Source organism: Platalea leucorodia (genome assembly GCF_965183815.1).
Source record: "Platalea leucorodia genome assembly, chromosome: 5".
Taxonomy (NCBI): domain Eukaryota; kingdom Metazoa; phylum Chordata; class Aves; order Pelecaniformes; family Threskiornithidae; genus Platalea; species Platalea leucorodia.
In genome coordinates, this window is record NC_138827.1 from 77,983,903 (window position 1) to 78,005,432 (window position 21,530).

The following is a 21,530-nucleotide window of genomic DNA, read 5'->3' on the forward strand; positions in this document are numbered from 1 at the left end:
CAGATCGTTTTGACAAAAGAAATACTGGTGGGGATATTGATGCTAGCTGACCACATTAAATATCCAATTTCTTGCCTGTTAGGTACCAGCTGTAGAGGGGTGAGTTATCAGTTACAGTTCCTGACAGCCACTGACTTGCAGCGTGCTGTTTCAAAAGGATTTTTTTGCATGTTATCATAAAGAGTTCATTATAATGCAAAGCCTGGGTAAAAATCTTCTGTAAGAGTTCTGGAAGTCACCGCTTTGGGTTTCTTTCATAAAATTAACTCTTCCTGCATTGAGCAACTTTCAAGTGACAACAGAACTCTGTTCTGTCACAACATCTTTTAGACTGATGGAAAAGTTTTCATAGTAAAGGGATTTCAATGATTATTATTGAAGAATGCTGTTTTTTCCATAGATTACATGGTGTTATGTCACACTCATTGACAAGGTATGCCTATTGTTTTGAAACATTTTTCATGAAATAGCTCAAGAACTATTAAATATTTGTCACAGATTGAAATTTTAGGTGAAAAACCTTTAGAGAGGTTAGTCATGTAATTGCAACATCCCACCCCATTTGTCTAGAAGTTATAAGCGATTAAAGATGCTTCATCTGCAACATAGTTCAACAGCAATGGTGTTTACTGGCCTGAAGTCCAGCTTTTGAGCCTTTTCTCTTTATTTGTCGTGGAACCATGCTGACATGAACACAATGAGACACACAGACATCACAATACAATTAAATGTGGAGATTTCAGTTTCGTTTTCAAGGCGTTATCCAGTTGGGATTACTACCCATGGCTGTGCAGGGAAGGCGCAGTGTGATCCTTTTTGCTGTGGAGTGGCGCAGAGGTGACATCTTTGCTGCTTTTACACCTCTCAGGGTCTTTGCTGGAAGACGACACAGAGTTCCGAGTGTCGCTTCGCCCAGCAAATCTCCAAGGGGAATAAGGCATTCAACCCCATGACCAACACCCGATCCCAGTAGCAACCTCAGCATTTGGAACAAGCCCCGGTGTTCAGCGAAGGCTTGCCAAATCCTTTCTCCCTCCTCTGTGAGTCACAGGATGTGGGGAGCATGGGAAGGGGGAGAGATATGGTGGTGGCCTCGCTGAATGTCTCATGGCGGGGTGGTGGCGATGTGCAACGTAGGAGTGGTGGGGAGAGGAGACCTCGGAGGGCTTTCCCACGTGTCTCCTGTCACTGTCTGGGGGACTCGACTACTTGCACACCCACTAAAGCTGTCACCTTGACAGCCTGGCAGAACTGTTTCAGGTTCAGTGGGGTGAACATAACTGACTGACTGGAGGACTGTACAGGCAGGTGACTGAATCACATCTGCTGGTTAATTTTATAAAAAAAAACATGGAAATAATGAGATATATACTTGTTTGACAAATAATTTGCATTTAAAGCATGAGTACTGGATGACAGGAAATATTTCTCTGGCTTTTTTAAAAGCCTACCTACTATAAAAAGTTAACATGCTGGCACAAGGAACAACGGAGAGATTGCATCTCCACTTAAACAGAAGATCCAATCTCTCTGCTAGTTTATAAGTTTTCTTTGGTAAAATAATAATAATGCAATAAGAAAAATATACATATCCTCTACTAAATTACTCAGAAGGTCATTTTGCCCTTTTTGTGCAGTCTCCTACTTCTTATTGATATTTGCTTGAAAACTTCAATCAATAATAACATAGTATTTACTTTATTATGAATCATTTAGCCATGATATAAGGAAGCTTTCTTACAGGACATTTATAAATAGGTCAAGTATTTTTTCTTTCTCTTTGGTGGGAGGGATGGCAGAGTGATTCCTGTTGTACAATATAAAGAGAATATCACTGAATTGATATTGACAATTGTAACAAAGAACGCAAAGAAAATTGTCCAAAATCCAACATGAAAAAAACCATTGTCTTACAATCCAAACAGCAAAATCTGTGTGCTACAACATTAGCCCATTAGCCCCATGGTGAGGATGAAAATTTCTGCAGGATTCAGTGTTTGGCAATTAATACATCTTTATCAGTTTTATAGTGTAGCCACACAGCTTCTCCCCACACTGCACGCTTCCTTCTCTGTAAAGAGAGGAAGAAGTCTGGGTCTTGAACACTGATCATCCTGAGACAAAATACGTTCCCAGATTTGCAGACTCTGAGGCTGTTCAGATCCGAATCTAAACTTGTGCCTGTGACTGTTGCCCAGTCCTGTGTGGGTGGTGTACGAAAGATAAACCCTTCAGAAGAAGGCAAGGAGAGACAGGCAGGCTCTGACTGGGGAACAGCTGGTGGGAACGTAGTTTCGCTTTCTGCCATAAAATCCAGTGGAGGAAATTGGGCAGCCAGAGAACACACTTCAAACTTGAGAATTAAACATTAAACAGCACTTCACCTAGCCTTGAATCTGGTGTGGGGCAGTAGCAGGGAACGCCACAGATTTGTGTTAGATGCCTCCCAGCATGCACTAATAATACTTTATTTGTTCCCCACTCTTTTCAGCAATTAATTTATAGTAGAAGACTTCACCGTGTGTTGGGTGACTTGTCATATGCAATACATTAAAAATGAGCCTTGGTAAAAGGGAAGGATTTAAAGACCATAAAAGATGAAAAGACAAAAATTATGCAATTTTTAGATGAGGATTGTAGGACACAAATCACAATACTCCTAAGTACTGAGTCCTGCAAGAGACCATATTGTGATGTAAGATGCAGTTTTTAATAGGAAAAGCATGAGAATATAATCCACTGCGCAGCATGTGCTTCTCTGATTATGAGAAGGAATTTGCTTACCATATAGAAATATATTTTTAAAATTAAAATTAAAATTCCTGGTTAATAATTTATGATTTTCATAACCTATGAAAGAATTAATAAATAGTCAGAGATTACTGGAGGAGAAAACAGGAGAGTGCTTGTCATGCTTGAATGCCCTGAATAGATATCTTAGCTGCCGTGCTAAAAAGGTAATGGTGGTTCCCAAAACAGTCTGTAGATTGTTCAGAACTCAATTGTGCAGCCATAGTGGTCTGTGTGTTAAGAGAGGGCTAAGATTCATTTGAAAGAGGGCTTCCCATGTGGATTCAGTCTGTATGGCCTAGTGTGGAAGTGGAAATAATACCCAGTATTACAAGATTTACTGTTCCTCACATGCCTTGAATACTGATGGATCTCTGAACATTCTCCACTCTCAAAAGTAATTATGGCCTTGGAGCAGATGACTTGATTCAGTTAAATACCTTATAAAAATGGTAGCTCTCAGAAATTAATAAATACCTAGATACATATATCAAAGTCTTTCTTGAAAGCCCTACAAAACATGATTTTTTTTTTCATTTTGACATGCTTTTGAGATATTAATGTAAGAAGTCATATGAGTGATTTATTCAAGATTTAATATTTGTTATGAGAAAATGAAATAATCAGTTATGAGTTATCCCATCTTTCAGAATGAAATGCTGAGGTTAATGTTAGGATAGCAACTGAATCACATCTATTCATGTTTACTTTGGTGATAAGTGCTATTTCTTCAAGAAACTTCAGTGGCTGTGAATCTATTAAAGACCCCTTCTAGACTGTACTACATTCAGTTCAATTCCTAAAGACAGAAAGAACTGAGAGAAGGTTTGTGGCAGCAGTCACCCAACAAAAGCATTCTTTTGTTCTATTTTTCATGACCTTAGTGGTGATACTATTGTTTCCTCCATAGTGATGAAGGCTGATTGTCGGCAACCCCGTGCAAGGAGATCTGGAAATGTAAATCTGTGTCATTTTAGTAGGAAACATGCTTTTAAGCCTGCCTCCGAAGATAATCCAGATCACAAAGTTAATTGCAATCTCTGTGTACATTTCTAATGGATTCATAACAGCCTCCACATACAAAATCAAGGGTCATACTTACGGGTGTTTGCAGAGGGACCAGTCTCACTTTCCAACCTTGAACTGACACTGGTATTTTCATTAATGACACTACTACTTTTCTACTTCTGCTCTCAGTCAAATCTGTTAGTAAGATCTGCTTTAAGCCTTCCTTCACCAAAGCTAATATTTTATCTTCAGTGAAAGGACATCAGAAAATGCAGCCGAGGAAGTTACAGTAGTCTGTCGTGGAGGCATAAGCCCCCTTAGCAAGGTCTGTGATGGAGGAAGACAGCTTTGAACAACACTGGTGCCTAGTAATGCCAATACTGGGATTGATAGGAACTAAAAAGAAGACATGGTCTTAATAATAATGGAGGAAAGTGTACTTTGAGAGTGAAGAAGTCTTGATGCTGGAAGTTGTGTATTTCCATTTACTCGAATTAATTTTATTAGAAAAGATGGGTGTGTAATGTATAAAGCTCTAGACAAGCCGTAGCTATAACAAGGGTAGCAACAAAGCAATGATGTTTTTAAAAGTACAACTAATAAATGTTTACCTTAAAGTACATTTAAAGACACAAGAGACTGAGCATTGAAGAATCCCATGGGTTAACTTGAGGAGATTGTCAACTCTTTTCTCACAAATGTTCCTTTCCAGTCCCTGCGCGGGTGTCCATGACAATCACTCTGTAAGTTTAATGTAATTTATAAATAAAACATAACTCTGTGGAAGGCAAAAACTTCTATTTATTTCTTCTGGGTTTAGCCCATCTTTCAGCAGAGACTTCAAAGCACAGACAATTTTGTCAATACCAAGAAAGTTCCTAGCAGGATGAAAGACATGCCTACTTTTTAGGTAGCTGCTCCAGTGCATCGGGCAACATCATACTCTGCAGAGATTGCCCCAGCCTCAGTCTTCTTCATCTTCCCTTTCTGCGCATTAGCATTTATGGCAGTAAGGATCTAGTGCCATATATGTCATTATATATGGCACATACAGTTCAAACTAAGACTGCGAATGTTCATGATGCCTTTTTATAAGCACATATGTTTTTAACTTAGCCGTATGTTTATTACGACCAGAGAAAGGAGAGCTAATCCCATGCGCTGTCCAGTGTGCAGACATCAGCACAAAGAAAATTCTTTTCTCCAAACTGCAGGGTGCTTTTTCTACTCATAATCACCAAGAGTAACCTAAGCCCTTATTTATATTCAGTGTGGCAGTAAAATTGATACACTAAAAAGATTATATAAACTGATCTTGTTTTGAGATTCAGAGCTTCCAAATGAAGCATAAACTTTGCTAATTTAATCCCCAGGTCACAGAATATCTAGTTTTCCTCTTGTCAGTATCTTGTGCTTATAAAGGATAAATTAGCAAGCCAGACTTGTTTTTTAAGAGTTTCTCACTGGCCCTGTAGCTCAGCTCCAGTGCTAAACATGGTCCCATAACTCTCCTGTTTTTCCCAGGCCAAATTCTTTCTTCTCTACTTGCCAGCTCTGGTCGGTGCTCAGCTGTGCTCTATTAGTTCCTGCAGGTTACAAACAGCATCCCAGCTGATTCCAGTTAGCCTTGGAGGACCTTACCTGCCTGCCTCTGTGTGCGTGCCTGTGCCTCCAAAGCACATTAAATTAATGCTCTCACAATAACGTGTGGGATTAATGTGAAATGAAAGTCACATGCTTGTGTTGGTAGCCTGATTGCATATTGCTGGTCTAGTATTACAAGGTTCAAAACAAATAAGGCTCCACAAACTTCAGGCAGTGACGAGTGGCTTAGGTCAGGTTGCATTTCAAACGCACAGCGTGCCTCCCTTCACGATGCTACTCCTGTAGGGAGGTTTCCTCCGTTTTGTAGGTAAGCACAGTTGAGGATCAGCATCCTGCTTCAGCCTTTTGTCATGGATACAAGTCACTTGACTGCTTGCTGACATGACTTATCATGTTACTTTCTGGTTTTTCATGTAAGTGTGGCTCTGTTATGATCTGGCATGTGAGATGTGTACACGCAGATATAGTCTTCAGAAAGTCCAGTGTCTAATTATACTGAGACGGTCAGCTGCCATGTGAAACTGGGGGGGGTCTGGTCTCTCAGACTCACAGACCAGACCCTCAGCAAAAGTGTGGGGAGTAATTACCCTCAGTGTATGCCGTGTGCCTGATGGAGCCTTTGTAAAATGAATAGTGTACGTAACTGTTAAAAAGGCTGTAAAGCAGTACAGTTGCTGTGCAATTAAATCTGAAGAATACTGGTTGTGTTGTTACTGATAAAATGAAACCGTTAGCAACGACTAAGCTCTTGTTCTTTTCCTGTGTTTCTCAGTGTAAGTCAGTGTGAGGCCCTCACCAGGAGTTCTTTCCACGGTTTCTAATGCTTGGTGTTTTGGATCTGGTTACATTTTTAATGCCCTTCAAAAAGTACCATATAGCCTTAGCTTCTCTTATGTGTACTGGCAGAAGTTTCCTTCCTTTTTAACTGGGATGGGCTAGTGCAAGAAGGATCGCAGGGAGGGAGGAAGGGATCTCCCTTAGCTCTGGAAGAGCCGAAGGGGATAGCTTTCTTTGGGCACTCTGCAGGGGGAGAGAGATTTTCCCCATCCCAGTGGACCTTAGTAGATGGGACACAGAACTGGTCCAGCTCAACTCCTGCTGAGCAATGGAGAGCTGTCATGGCTTCAGTCCTGACGCGTCATAGGAGTCTGCTGCTTACCTTCCCTAGGGGCCTTATACCTGAGGTTTCCAAAAAGGCTGCCTAGATGTATAGTGGGGAAGCCTCATAGCCATATATAAGGAAATTATGTTTTTTTTTTCTTTTAAACTGTGGTTTTCCTTGACTTTTTATGCTTTCTCACAACTGAATAATCCATGCAGTGGCCACAGAAAGAAGGTAGGTCTCTTTCGGAGCAGTCCCTAAAGCAGGCATGTGGTTGCCATTTATTGCTTAGGCAAAGAGCTTCCCGGACGGTGAGGGACTGTGGTGGGTTGCTAGCTGGCAGCTCCCTCGTTTGTTGTTCTCTTTCCTTAGCTGTGTGAGTTTTGGGTCTTTTTTTTTTTAACTCCTCCTCCCATCTGGCATCTCCTAATTATTTTCTATTACTAATCACTTCTACAGGAAACAGACTGGACTGTTGAATTAAGAGCCCTATAAAAGGATAATTTTGTTATTTACAAGTTTCTTACCTCACTTAGACTTTATAACGTGACACTGTATAGCTGGTGATAATCACCTTGGGCTACGATTGTGTCTAATCTCATAAACTAGGCAGGGTCAGGCCTGGTCACTAGTTGAACCTGAGGCCCAAGGAAAAGCTAGGGCTGTGGGAAGTGGGGTTGGTAGCACCTTTGGCTGTGAACTAATATCCGACGTGTCTTGTGTTTTATACTGCATATATACTGCAACTCTGCGTAGCCTCGCGTAAATCTGTGCTAAGAGTCTGACTACCAGGGATTTCCTTCACTTACCTCTATAGTTATTCAGATAAGCTCCTTTTTCTCCTTACTGTTTGCAGTGTGGGGGGGTGTTTTTTATTTAAATGGGTGGGGGGGAAAGCATTTTACACTGGTTACCGTTTACATGCTCACAAGTACAAATATGTGTCATTTGCCTTCTGTACAAAGGTGGAAAGGACGTGGAGCTGTGGCGGTCTGGTGTGTTGCCCCCAGTTCGGTTAGAGAATCCCCTGATAGGCAGGCACATCTGCTCCGCTAATAATTGCCCATTCATGAGTGGTTACCAAACCTTTAAGACCCATGAAGAGCGAAATGCTTGTTTTTGAAGTGGTAGCAGAAAGAGAAGTAGTTCGAGGTGCCTAAATGAAGTATTAGAATGTGAAAGAAAAAAAGAACAACCATTTATCCTGTGGTTAATGCTGCAGAGGCTGATCGGTTCTCACCCTTGTTTCTTTCCTTTTAATCTTTCACAAGAAAAAAGATATTTTCATATTTTCAGAGGCTTCTCATGCTTAGTTTTAGTCTCTAGCCGAATGTTTTTCTTTTCTGAATTTGAACAAAGTACGGAGAGCAGTTTTGTTACTAAGCTCAATAAACTGCTTGCTCTTATTACTTCAAACCTGTCACACTTGTCACCAGCAAAGACAGCAACTCTTGACAGTTTTGCAAAGTCTTCCTTTGATCATTAACTTTTAGAACATTAAACTTTTCCATATTTAACCTTTTTTCTGCACGGCATCAGCAGTTAGAAACAGTGTTGCTTCTGGCATTCGCTGTTCCTACAGTCCTAATGTTTAAGCAAGGTACGAGTCATCACATGGAAAAATCTGATTCTCAGCTGATGAACAGTTGTTGCTCTAATCCTCATCATCTTAGTATTGATATTCCTCACATCCATACAACTTCCAAGATAACTACAGGATGATGTGTTTCTAATAGTGAAGCTCATATTATAATGCACTTAGACTATATTGCTTTTTAGTGGGGATAATTTTTGCATTTGGTTAGAGCTAAAGCAGTTTGAAATAGTTTGCCTAAGGAACATTAGAACTAGTATTACAAAGTATAATGTCCTCTATTAAACCTTAGTCATATGTGTATGTGATTTAGTTAATTTCTTTATGATTTCCAATTTGTGAATTAGATTAGTAGCACTTAGAAGCAAGCAGCTTTTCCCCTTCTTGAGAGAAGAGTAGAGGAATACTGTGAAAACATGAAAGGCTGTATTCCCAATTTCCATTTTGCATTATAGTGAATTACATTTGCATTCAGGCATTTCTGTGAATTGGCTGATGATTAGAGTAACGATGTGTTTAATACAAATGCACAAAAATTGCAAAAAGCATCGCGTGTTGTTATCTTTCACAGAATGTGAAGTGCTCAGTCTCTTAAGTGGCAGCTTCTCATTCACTCCAGCGTCCAAATCCTTGCTAGCATTTGTCACAGCGCTGCAGTCTGGTGCCTGGAAGCTGCCAATCACCTCTGTCACACGCTGGAGCTCGCAAGGCAGACTCACTGCTCAGCAAGTTCCTGATGCTGAGGGCTTACTGGATAATTTTTTTATGGGCCTTATGGGTTAATTCTCTTGGGCTATTTTTATTGTTGAAAAGTCAAACCACCTCAGTGTTAGAAATCTTATGAGCAGGGTCACTTAAAGTGCTAGTTGATGGTGGCAGTACAAATAAAAAATCGCCCTGTAAGATGAGATGAAAAACGTGACTAGGTAAGAAGAAAGCAGTTGTGCTGGATAAACATTTTGTTCGTTGCCTATAATTTTGTTCATTGCCAATGAATTTAAGAAATGGAACTATACCCCAAACTTAGTCTTTTATCTTCAGTGTGCCCTATACTCAAAATAAGAGCTTCTGTCCAAAGATCATATGCCTCTGAAATCCCAAATGTCAGATCTTTGAGTTACTGCTTGGGACCTAGGACTAGTGTATTTCAACTGAAAATAGACATCAACTAAACATTATGTTGCAAGAAACCACAGACTTGCTGGGGGGAAGGCGGGGGGAAAAAAAAAACCAAACCCAAAACCCGAAGTCCCTCCTGTGTAACAGAAGTTGTATAACCTGTCCACATGCCAACGCCTGCTTCTCCCCCAGAAGGTAAATAATCTGCGTAGCCCAAATTTATGATGGGGAGTTGCATTGCCAGCCCCATTTTGAATCATTCAAAATGATTCAGTTTTCAAATCAAGACATGATTTAAATTTGTGTCAAAGGTGCTGGCTTTGACCATTTGAGAAGATGGTTTCTTGAGTGCCTGTCTCAAGTAAGAATTTTTAACAGTTATAGCATCCTCTAGGGTGATGGGATGCTTCCTGCCCTTATATGAAAATTTTCATGACAGAGGCATTTTAAAATGCTAATTAGGAAACTAAGAGGGAATAAATAGGAAAGATGAACCATATGTGGAAAAGGAGAAATGAGAAAATTGGAATGCTGGTCAACAGAATGTAAAATGAGCCTTTTTTGAGAATGTGATCAGGGATTAGAAGAATTTATGGGTGGCAATAAACTGATAATTTGATAATAACTGGTAATTTGACTTTGGGAGCAGAGTATAATTCCACTGCCAATTCCACTCTGGTTTCATTCATTGCAGGTTTCAAATCAGTCCTGATTTAAATAGAGATTTATGCAAGGATAGTGGGAGCCTACATGAGAGACTCATTTGAAGGATGATCAGCCTACCTCGTTGTCTGAGCCTGCCTAATTGCATTGTATAAAATGAATGTAGACCTTGACCCACAGCACTGGTGCAGCTATGCCCGTGGCCACACATGCACCTAGAAGACTGGTAATCAGGGTCTGTAAGGAGTGCTGATGGGCACTGGGGTTACCCCATTTTCTAATTTTTCTGCAGCAAGGTGGTCCATAAGCAGGTTTTCACCATTATAAATTTTGCAAGAAGGTTGCATGTCCATGTCACAACTCTAGTATTCCTTCGGGTTAAAAATTGTTTTCACCTTGATTCATTGGGTTAAATCAAGTGATAATTAAGGAAGGATTAGGAAACTTTGCACTCTTAATCTTATTTATGCCAAATAAGTATGATTATGGACTGAAAGTATGTTGAAGAAAGAAACTGTGACAGCACATGTATCATAGCAACATAGCTTATTCAGGAAGAAGTGGATGGATTTAACATAGAGGATGTGCCAAAGGAGCAGGTGTAGTCTGAAATACAAAGAGTGTTTAGAAATTAATGAGCTGCAGTTTTCAATTATAACATACATTGAATTACTCTAAATTGAATCACTGTGTAGAACAAAAAAGGCTAATATTAGATGCATTAGACTGCCAGACAAGACTAATGTGAAATGAATATTATAAATCAGGTAAGAAAATATTAATGAGACATAAAAAGAAATTTCTATACCACTTGCCCATGTTATACCAGTAGCCAAAACTCCTATTCCATGAGGAATAAATGAAAAAAACCCTAATCAGTATAATAATAGGAAGACCTTGTGGATTACATGATTGTCATTATCCCTAAGTGTATACATTTTCAGTTACAAAAAGATATAGAGGTTTATTGTAAGAACTGCTTTTATCAATATGATTCTTAAATGGATATCATAAAGGAAGTGTTGCAAATTATTTCTTTCATAAAGATTGCCCACCATCAACATTTCCTTGCTAGGAGACAGTAAGGTTCCTCATCAGTGGGTATGGTTAAGCTTTTTGATGTTCACTCTTTTTTTTTTTTTTTTTTTCTTCTTATTTGAGGAAATCCTTATAACAGTGTGGGTCAGATGAGCAATAAACTATCACCAGTCCCTTGTCGTTTCAGAAGTTTAGCCTAACAACCTGTTTTCTCTTATGATACTTAAATGTAGTATATTAGTAACAAAGAGCCTTTGCCAAAAGAGTAGCATTCATGCAGCTGTTGGTTTGCATTACATTTTGACTGTTATCACTCCTATAGAGCACATTGTCCTGTGGCATTTATAAATGACTTCTAAGGTCTTTTTGGAATACAGTCTGCCTTGACGTGTCACAAGTCAAGCGGCCTTTGCTGGAGTGACCCCTCGCTGCAATGAACGTCAGTCGTGCCTCGGTCACAACAGCACAGCTCCCTGCAGCCCAGCGAGGAGACACGCCACAGGCCAGGCCAGGGAAGGGAAGAAAATGTGATGCCGTTAGCTGAAATAGAAAATGCTGACTAAATGGGAGCGAGATGGAGAAGCTGCTGCGGAGCAGCCTCTGCATGTTGCTGGCCAGTGTGAGGGTTGCTCCCTTAGGCAGAGCTCCTTGCTCCATCAACTCCTCTTCCCATAGGTCTCATAGCAAGACAGACCTCTCTAGCCCCGATTTAGCAATATCTGTAACAGTGTAATAGTTAAACTATGTGAGTAGTCTTCCCAGTCTCTCTGCTTCTGGCTTTCCCAGGGAGAGGAGTACCTGGCACAGGCAGCTGCTTTAACTCACTGTTTAGCTTACCACCTCCATGGCCCAGGCTCCTGGCAGGAAGAGAGGAAGATAGGATGGACCAAAACCAGAGCTATGAAGGATGGAAGGGTGGATGGAAAGGACTGAAAGCAAAGCTGTAAAGGACAGGCTTTGCCTAAAGGATTTACTGGAGACAAATTCTAGTGTTTCGTGACATTTCTCTCCTTGCTCATGAACTGTCTTGCACGCTTTGCCTGGGGAACAGTGATGCTGCCAGCCCCCTGAGGCAGGGACGGTGGTATCTTCTGTGCTCTACCAGCTCTTGGTCCCCTTCTGTGCTTAGCAAGTTTGGCTGGGGTTGGCCCTCTTTTAATGCAGCTTATTTTCCAGAGGAAAGAACGGGGTTGTGGTAACAAGCTGCTGCAAAGCAAGGAGAGAATTGCTGAGGTTGATACCTCAGCTTGAACTCATGGTTATGGGGAGCTGCTTTCCTTGCCACAGTCAGAGTTAGGAGTGAAAAGAGCTCATTTCTTAGCTTTCTGGGTAGCATTTATCATGGTGTTTGATTGGCATATCCTGCCTCAGTGTCACACAGCTTGGTAGCAGCTCTGCTTTTGTCGAGCAGTCGTATCTTGCCCCTTGTGAGCAGGCTGGTAGTCTCTGTCTTTAAGAGAAGGGCCAGAGCCATTGGTTATTTTAACAGAGGCAGCCGGGGCCATGGGATGTCCTGTGTCTGTAGGGAAGAGCCCTGTGTCTTCGGCTGGCTCAGGACCAAACCAGGACAAGGCAGGAGCCCCAGGTGGGGGGTAGGACTGCACCATCTCGCCCAGAACACGACCCTGTGAGGAAGCATATTATTATTTATACAGCATAAACGAAGTCATAGCTATTGCTTGTAAAACCCAGCTTAGCACCATTATTGATTGCAACATCCAGGTCCCTGCCTGTGCGTGTTTTCACGTGCCCACATACAGCCCGTAGTGGTATTTGTACCTATGGAGTGTGAAGGAAATCCCCAGAATCACCTCCCCTCCTTCAGTGGACACAGTGGGCCAGTTGCTGACCTCGCTAAAGGCTAAGTTGCTTGATGTTAGCAAAGTCCTCCAGAACCAGAACAAAAGCAGAACTTCTTACTGCAGGTACGGTGAGATTTTTATTTTATTTTGCCATGGCTAGGTCCATGATTATATACCAAAATAGCCCCCTCCCTCAGAAATGTGTTGTTTGCCTTGCTTCTGCGCCACTGTCCAGAAGAGCAAATGTTAATTGGTTTTGTCTTGTCAGTTATTGAAAGAGAGGAATAGTCACAGTGGATGCTTTTTGCCAGCGCGCAGTTCCAACTTACCATTTCCAAAGGCCCATGCTGGTAACTGCCGGGAGCAAATCTACAACCCGTCATGCCACTAGGAACAGAATAAGCCAGCTGACCTAGATCCGAATCAGCTGCAGTGACCGGTAGGTTACAGGACTAAAGCTACAGAAAAACAACTTTTCTGTTGGCTTCCCCTAAGATCTCTCTGGTTTTTTACGAGTATGCTCCCTTGTTATGAAAACGAGGGTACTTCAGGGTATTTCTGGTAAGCACATCAGTGCGAACATAAAATCTTCCCAAATAATGCTAATACACTCTGATTGTATTGTACAATACATTAGCAAATGAACTCACTTTCTATGCAGTAATTTCTAGCAGCAATATTGCGCAACATTTTTTCCATAATTTAAACTTTGGTTTAGATTATCTATTTCCTTTAATTTAACAATCATACCTTAAACCAAGCCAACACTTTGGCTGAATTTGTTTAATTAAGGTTTTAATTAAAACATTTTTTTGAAAACTTCTTTTTAAATTCTAGGTATAAAAATGTTCATTACCTGCTGTGGAAATCACATACACTTTTATCAGAAATAAAAATTCAAAAATATAAATAGCCATTTCTTTAGATTTTTGCAATATGTATTTCACTGGGGGGGTGTAGGTAGGAAAGTCTGATTTAATTAGAAGCCAGTCCATTTGGAAAATTTTGTTATAAAAAATAGAACTTTTCTCAGCAGTAATTCATCATTCAACCATGTCTTAAACCCCAACTCCCCTGTGGGTAACTGTGGACTCAAAGCAGGGTTGTGTGTTGCCTGAGGATCCCAGTATACTCTGAGCGTTGTGTGAGCCTGGTGCTGTCCACGTGCCAGGTAAATGTGGCTGTGTTGGAATGGCAGCGAGAGAAGTCTTACCCTGGTGGCTGAGACTGCGTGATGGTCCTTCCCATCCAGCTCCTGAGATGTCAACTTTCAGGTTCAACTTTTCTTTGAATAGCATTCCTACCCTCCGCTCACACTGTCTGTCTGTGGGCAGAGGCTATGCCTGGCATCAGCATGTCTACAAGTGAAGAAGATGAAATGAGAACAGCTTATCACCAATTTTAAATAAAAAAGTAAAATTTTGGGCCCCCTTCCCCCCTTGGAACAATTCTGTGAAAGATATGACTGGGAAAATTATATTTAGCATGGAACAAGCCACCACCGAGAACTGCACAGAGGAAATTGGGCTCAGTTTCACAATCTGACTGATTAGCTTTTGAAAATCGTGTACTGAGCCCATAAAATATGCTCATAAAGTGTTCAGGCAAGGAAGGATTTTCTGAGCATATACATTTGGCTAACTTTAGCTATACAGTGAAACAGAACACGACAAAATATACAATGGTTAACCGCATTGCAACCCAAATATCTTGTTTCTTGAGATATGTACGATAGGGCATCATCTTTGATTTTTAAAAAAAAGAGTGCAATATAACTGCTGGTTATTATTATTAAAATACATTCCTTAGAGGGAAGGGATCATATTATATATTAAGTCTGCAACAATAAAGGCGTACTTAGTCATAACAACATGAAAATACCATATGAGAATGAAAAGCCTGCAGTGCATTCCTGAGACTGAAGAAAACACGATACTGTGTTTGAGAAAGGAGCCAGGTGGTCATGAAACTAAACACTACATCGTATTGAAAATGCACGTGGGCTTCAGGAGGTCTGATCAAGTCTAATCTGGGAATTTAGGACTTGTTGCGCTTAACCTGACTCTTGAATTTTCTGGTTTGTTGGGTCTTTTTTCTGAAGTGATTTTGGTTTATTACTCAACAAATGGGAAATGCATCAATTTGCCCTTTTAGAATGATAATTTGTCCGATGTTGACTGAATTGTGTGACTGGATTAAACTTACATAATGTGTCCTTCAGAGAGTGACTAATTGGAATTTACTGCAAGCCATGGATGACTTTAAAATCAATTCCGTGGAGTCTTCATAATAAGACTTACTGATTGTGAGATTAGTACCAGAAAACACGCATACATTATCCAGCTAACACCGAGAGCAAATAGTGCTCAAGAAAACAGCTGTTTCTCCCGCACCCTGAAGGACTATTCCAGGGGGAAGTAAGGAAAGCAGAATCCCAGTAGGACCTAGGCTGAACCACTTTTATGGTTGAGGTTTTAGAACAAATGAGAACATTTGAAATAGCAGGTTACAGTCCTTTTCTGTTGTGTTTTGTTTTTTTTCTTCTTTTTTCCTTTAGTCCATATGTGCAATGTAGACCCCCTAAACAGATGTCTTGGTTTAAAGGTTGTCGTGTTGCTGGGTTTGGTTTTTTTAGTGCTCGTTTAAGTCACTAAAATGTATAGGACTGAGAGGCTGCTCTGGTTGCGTTCTCTACTGAGAGGTTGCTTGACTATTACTTCCAGTTGTTCCATTTTCAGTTCACCTCAATCCTGTGAAATCGTGTCCTTAAATGGAATTTAAAAATTACAGCCCTGCAGTTTCCTTCCTCCTGGAGTCTGCATGGCATATTGCTCCCTACGCATGCAATGATTGCAAACGTCAGTCACAAACAATTAATAAAAAATAAAATCAAGACTTCACTTAGAAAAGCGGAAGGGAGAAGACTTTCCTCCTCAGATTTCTACCTCTTTTTCATCCAGTATCTAATAATTGTCCCCATTAAGGTAGACTTCAGACAGAGCAAGTTATAAAGATAGCTGTTGGAAAATGAAAGGGCTCTGGAGAGGAGACTTTGCTGGCGGGTGGGAGTGCAGGAGCCACTGGTGGAGAGCAGGCATTGAATCAAGAACCAGCCAAGGGGGTAAGAAGAGCAGGACCTGCAGGCTGGCAATAGAGACAGCATAGAGCGCCTGGAGCCCGAGAGCACCTCGGGAGAGAACAGCTTCCTGCAGGATTTGAGCTGAACCCCCAGGGCCGTGACTTCATTCGTTTGCTCTGAGGGATGGCGACTCGTCTCTGCAGTGATGAGGGCTACCCGAGGACAGTGGCTTGCTCTCTCTTACTTTATTATCTCACGTACTGGTAAGCTAAAGATCTGGACCCGCCCGATGACCCAAACTGTGGTCAGGAAGGTGCGTACAACAGAAGCTTCATTCTTCATTTTGGTTTTCAAAAGAAAGGAGGAGGGCGGTGTTAAGAAGAGCACTAGCTTGCAATGCCAAGCTCCCAAAGTTAGGCAATGGCAGAAGAATGAGCGTATGCATTATAGGATTATGCTATCTGAAAGCAGTTGTATGAATTTTAATTAAAACACTATGTTGGGGAAATATATGTAAGAAATAGATAACAAATATATATTTTTCATAATTTTTCAGTTGCTAGCTTTATGGCTTTAACTTTCTTTCAATCTAGGTTTCTGGTGTGCACAACTGCATATAGCACACGTGAAGGGCTGTACGTGTAGGTGAGCCCAGTATCCCTGTATCTGTAAACAGCAGAAAATGCTTTGCACGGAAAAATGGGAAGCTGATTTATGTAAAACCAATAAGCGGTCTGAGTTAGATTACTGTAACACAAAGTAATGTTAGAATTAAAATTCATAATCTTATAACTACTTTCCAGATTATAACGCGTTTTCATAATTACAGCCATGTGATAGGACCTTTCCCTGTTGGGTAGTTTTGCTTACCTTTTTATTGGCATTCTTAAGATTTAATTTTCCGGGATCCAGAGATCGGTTTCTACTAACGTGACTCTAAAGTGCAATTGAAAATAAATCAGTTCTTCAGAAGTAGAAAAAAGGAAGCTGGTAATTAAGGAATAAGTATGTCAAAAACCAAATATGCGCTGTACCGACAACTGAAAGGAAAATTCAGAATGCTTTATCTCGCTTCTTAAGTGGAATTATACAAAAACTAATAAGGGCTGATTCTGACAGTAAATGTACCCTTGAAAATGGCTGCGTTATTTATTTCCAACAAATTCAATTTTCAAAGAGTTTATTTCCTAATATGAAGTTTTAGTGATTCTTTTTTTTCCCTTTAAAAAAAAAAGAGGAATTTTGGTTTCCAGGGAAGCATGTAACAAAACTACATTTCCAGAACTCCACAATTTGCTTCCTGAGCCTGGTGTCACTCCAAGCTGTTTGGAGAGGATGACTCCTCTGGGGCAGGTTTAGGTCCACCTGGTTCTGTGAGGACTTCTACCTGATGTAGTCCTTGGGAATGAAACTGTGAAGTGGCTTTAGCTAGAAAGAAAGGAGGGAATGAGCTCAAAAGCCTGTCTGCTTCCTCCTCCCCTGAGTCCCTACTACTCCCACACTTCACATAGATGAGGTGGTCAGTTATTGCTGTCTCTTGCTCCTCACCTCCTTTTTCTCGATCTCCGACTGCCGTGGAGTGTTACACTTAGAAGGAAGTGCAGAAAAACGCGCGAGAGGGGGATTTCTTCATCTGCAGCAGAAAGGAGCGGTAAAAAGCAAGACAGGCAGATTGAGGTAGCCGTTGGAAAAGTATTTCTCAATAGGATGGATCAACCAGCCTCCTGTCTGTATTGAAGCTGGGAACTGAGCCAGATACTCCTAAGGCCCCTGTATGAGCCACTAATGCCGGACAGCTTCATCCTGTATAATCTATAGCCAATGTTTTGATTATTAGCTATTAACTTGCACTGCAGATTAGTGGTTGGTGAAGCACATATGTTGATCCTTAATCTCTGCAACCTGACCCTATGCTGAAACCCAGCAGATATTTAAAACCTGTAGGGAAGGTACTGGTGGCCACGCAGGGGAACAGAGGAGGGGCTCACGGTGAGCATTACTCTCAGCTGTATTGGCAGGATTGAGCTAAATGGTAACGCTGTCATCCAGCTGCAAAACACACACCAGTTCCACCCAGAAGACTGCGACAAACTGTGCCTGTCTTTGGTTGTTACTGAGTCATGAGAGATAAAAATACCTTTGCTGCAGAAGGGAGAGCGGTTGTGGTGCTGCAGGCTGTGGCAAGGGGAGGGCTGCGCTCTGGCTGGCTGCACAGGCAGGCTGTGCGCAGGGAAAGGTCCTCTTGCGCCCTAAATGCTGGGATGGTGGTCAGCCCCGCGGTGTAAATCACTGCCGTAGTAAGTCAGACCAAAGGTCCATTTTTGCAGTCTCTGACAAAGACTGTTCACAAATGCTTGGAGAGTGCTGGAAGAAAAAGGGCAGGAGTCGAGTGGCTGTCGTGGTGTCCCCCCCCGGCTGTCAGCGTGCAGCTGAAGAGAGCCTCCCTGAGCTGGGCTGCCCTGGGGAGCCGCTGCGGGGGGGTTATGGCAGGGTCTGCCCTAGTCCTGTGTGAGCCCCTTGCACTTTGCTGCGTCCTGTGGAAACGCTCTAACGATGCTGGTGTGAAACTCTGTTTCCTTTGGCTTGTGTGAGGGGTAGCGAGCACCCGATCGTCCTGTGCATGTTTCATCATCAGTCGCATCGGTCCGAACAGCAGGTTTCAGTCTGATTTAAGGCTATGTATCATTCACCTTCTGTTAATGTTCATAAATCCCTAATGAGAGGCACCACAGCATTCAGGGTTTAGGTCTTTGGTGGAAGGGGTGGTGTGGTGAACTTTTGGTAGCATGTGTGTTCACATCACTACCTAGGAGAGGCCGATCCGTGACGTGAGTTTGAGGATCCTCTTTTTATATGAAAGGCATTGAAAAATGTGATTTGAAAGGAAGAGTGATGAGCACCAACGGTTGCATTAACTGCTCCCAGCCTCACCTCCCGGTGCCCGGCCCGCGTCAGACGGGGGGGCCGGGGGGAGCCGCTTTCCCTCCCGTCCCCTGGGGCACCTGGGGGTGCCCCGACGCCCCCCGCACCCCAGAGGGCCAGGCGATGCCAGTCTGTAGCCGTGCGCGCCTGGTCCCTCGCTGACAGCCGGCCCGCCGGCGCCTCTCCGGCACCGGCCGGGGCGCGGGCGCGGCGCTGCCGCCTCGCCGGGGCTCCGCTGGCGGCGGCCGGGGGCCCGCGGGGCCGCCCCCGCCCGGCCCCCGCCCCGGGGGCGGTGCCGCTGCCGCCGGGCGCCGCCTCGCTCGGCGCGGTGCGGCGTCGCCCCCCGGAACGGGCAGCGGGGCGCCGGGGAGGGAGGCGGGCGCCCGGGCGTGCGTCCCCGCCGCCGGCCGCCGATGGGGGGAGAGGCCGCGGGCTGCGCCCCCCCGCCGCTGGCCGCCGGCCGCCCCGCCGCAGGCCGCAGCCCCCGCGCCCGGAGCGACGGGGCGCCCGCCTCGCTGCCTTAGCCGCGCGGTGAACGGGAGCCCCGCCATGGCCGCGCCGCCCTTCCCAGCAGTTTAGGTTCCCGAGATGGTCCCGTTCGGTTTTTCAAATCGAGCCTGATCCACGCAGGGCGCAGATCGGTCCGGGGGGGCTGTGCCTCCTTCCCGTCAGCTCCAAAATGCCATCCAAAGAGTCCTGGTCAGGGCACAAAGCGAATAGGTCTGCCGTGCACAACTCGAAGCAGGAGAGCCGTCAACAAGATTTACTGATAGCAGCCTTGGGGATGAAACTGGGTACTCAGAAGTCATCTGTGACAATCTGGCAACCTCTTAAACTCTTTGCTTATTCGCAGTTGACATCGCTTGTCAGAAGAGCAACTCTGAAAGAAAATGAACATGTTCCAAAATACGAGAAGGTTCATAACTTCAAGGTAAGAAATTATGCTACTTATTTGTTTTTAAGCCACAGGAGCTATAGTTTGTATTTTAAAATGGGTCCGGTATTGCAAGGAAATAAGATATATGCAGCTATGACATTCTGCGAACTTAAATGCTTCAATTAAATCTCATTGCCGGTCAAATCAATCAGACATCTTTAGAACATACCAGCAGAAGAACGAGGATTTTCTTGTTGACTGCTTGCATGCATGTACTTGTTTCAATAATATTTGCCGTATCTAGGTTATCTCTCTACCGAGAGAGATGCTAAAGGTGAGAAAAAGTGGCAAAGTTTCCTTTCAATTCAAATGAATATTGTTCAGTTTTACTTATGATGATATGATGCCGAAAAATCTTTTAGATCTGTGATTAGAGGATTAAACTGATCTTACCTCAGTTTGTCGCTGGTAAATAGCTTTGGAGGTAAGAAGCATGTTCTGCTGCATCTGGATTGAGCAGATGGTCTGCATTTCCCGTAGTTTCTGGCTTTTCTCCTGCGTTAATGAATTAAGTGTGTTGAAAGCAGCATGGCTTATACCGTGGGGCTATTGGAGCTGCTGGCATTAGCAACTACCTTGTGTTTCAATAAAATTTACTTAGTCTTCTATGTAGCTTCTAATTATTGCTTTAATTATTCTAAATAAACGATGCTCTTTGGTAAGAGAGACACATGTCAATACAACATATGCGCGTTTTGTGTCTGTATCTGTAATAAGTGTCCAGCAAGGATTTAGTAATTTAACCTTTTGGTGGTCAAATGCATTGCATAATAGAGAGTCTTTATTTGTAAGACTAAGTCAACTGATGTTACACTGAATTCCAGTAGACGACTGTACAAACTTCATATATAGTACCTGAAGCCCAGATTTTATCTTTAATGTGTGTTTTTTTCCCCTGTGTAGCTTTTGCTTTTATTTATTTTAGGAGAAAGGGAAGTCATTAATGTAGTACAGGCATCTGATGATATAAGCATCTGTTAATTGTCTCTTATTTCCAGTTTTGATTTCCATCACACGCATATGCATGTGTGAATGTACACATGCGGGCACATGTCTATTTACCTATCGTCCATCTGATTTTATTTAAACCACCTTCTGGCTTTTGAGTTCAGGTAATGACTAAAATTGGAAACTTTGTATGATCAGGATGTTTTGTTTGACTTGAGTTCTTCAATAAAGCACGAATTTGAAAACCGTGTACAAAATGTTGTATAAAGAAGTATTTAATATGAACGCTTGGCATAAAATAATCCCGCTGGCTGTCAGTTAAATGCAGAGCATTTTTTCACAGGCTCCTGAGGTGTCCTGGAGATCTGAAATGTCTTGCAACTTATATTTGTTCCTTAGAGTTTGAAGATGATTCTTGCAGATTGCAGCAGACAGGGATTTTTCATGTGCTACAGTGTATGTAGGATAATACGTATTTAATTTTGTGCACATCTGTGTTCCGTAGTTGCTTACCTTTAACAGCCTGAAACACATCTGTTTTGAAAATAGATAACCTGATTTTCATTCGTTTGGGTTTGTTTATTTGTTTTTCTTCCAGAAACTGTTTCTGGAAAGTTTGGAAGCTGTGAGTTTTCCAGTCTTTTTTCAAAAACAAACTGTGTCTGATCCAAGGTCATAGCTACAGCACAAACTTTCCACACAGATTTTCTTTATCATGGTTGTACTGTAGTTCTTTTGTATGTACAGTTGCCAGAAGAATATACCTCAAGAAGTAACTCTTTTCTCAAGTTAGTGGAATGCAGTCACCTTACACAGATAACTTTTGCTACAAAAAAATAGAAGGGAACAAGCCCCTTACCCCTTAAAGGGTGAGCAGCAACCAACCTACCCGCTGGTAGTTCACGAGCTCTAAATGTGGCCAC

At 42.4% G+C, this 21,530-nt stretch overlaps 1 protein-coding gene across 1 annotated transcript in view; it reads left to right on the forward strand.

The window, feature by feature from the left end:
- CHN1 (chimerin 1) overlaps positions 1 to 21,530 on the forward strand; it is a 104,618-nt gene that overhangs the window by 52,731 nt on the left and 30,357 nt on the right. The window contains exon 7 of the mRNA XM_082314525.1: positions 19,576 to 19,653. Within this exon, the coding sequence (XP_082170651.1) occupies positions 19,576 to 19,653 (78 nt within the window). The remainder of the gene's footprint in view (positions 1 to 19,575; positions 19,654 to 21,530) is intronic.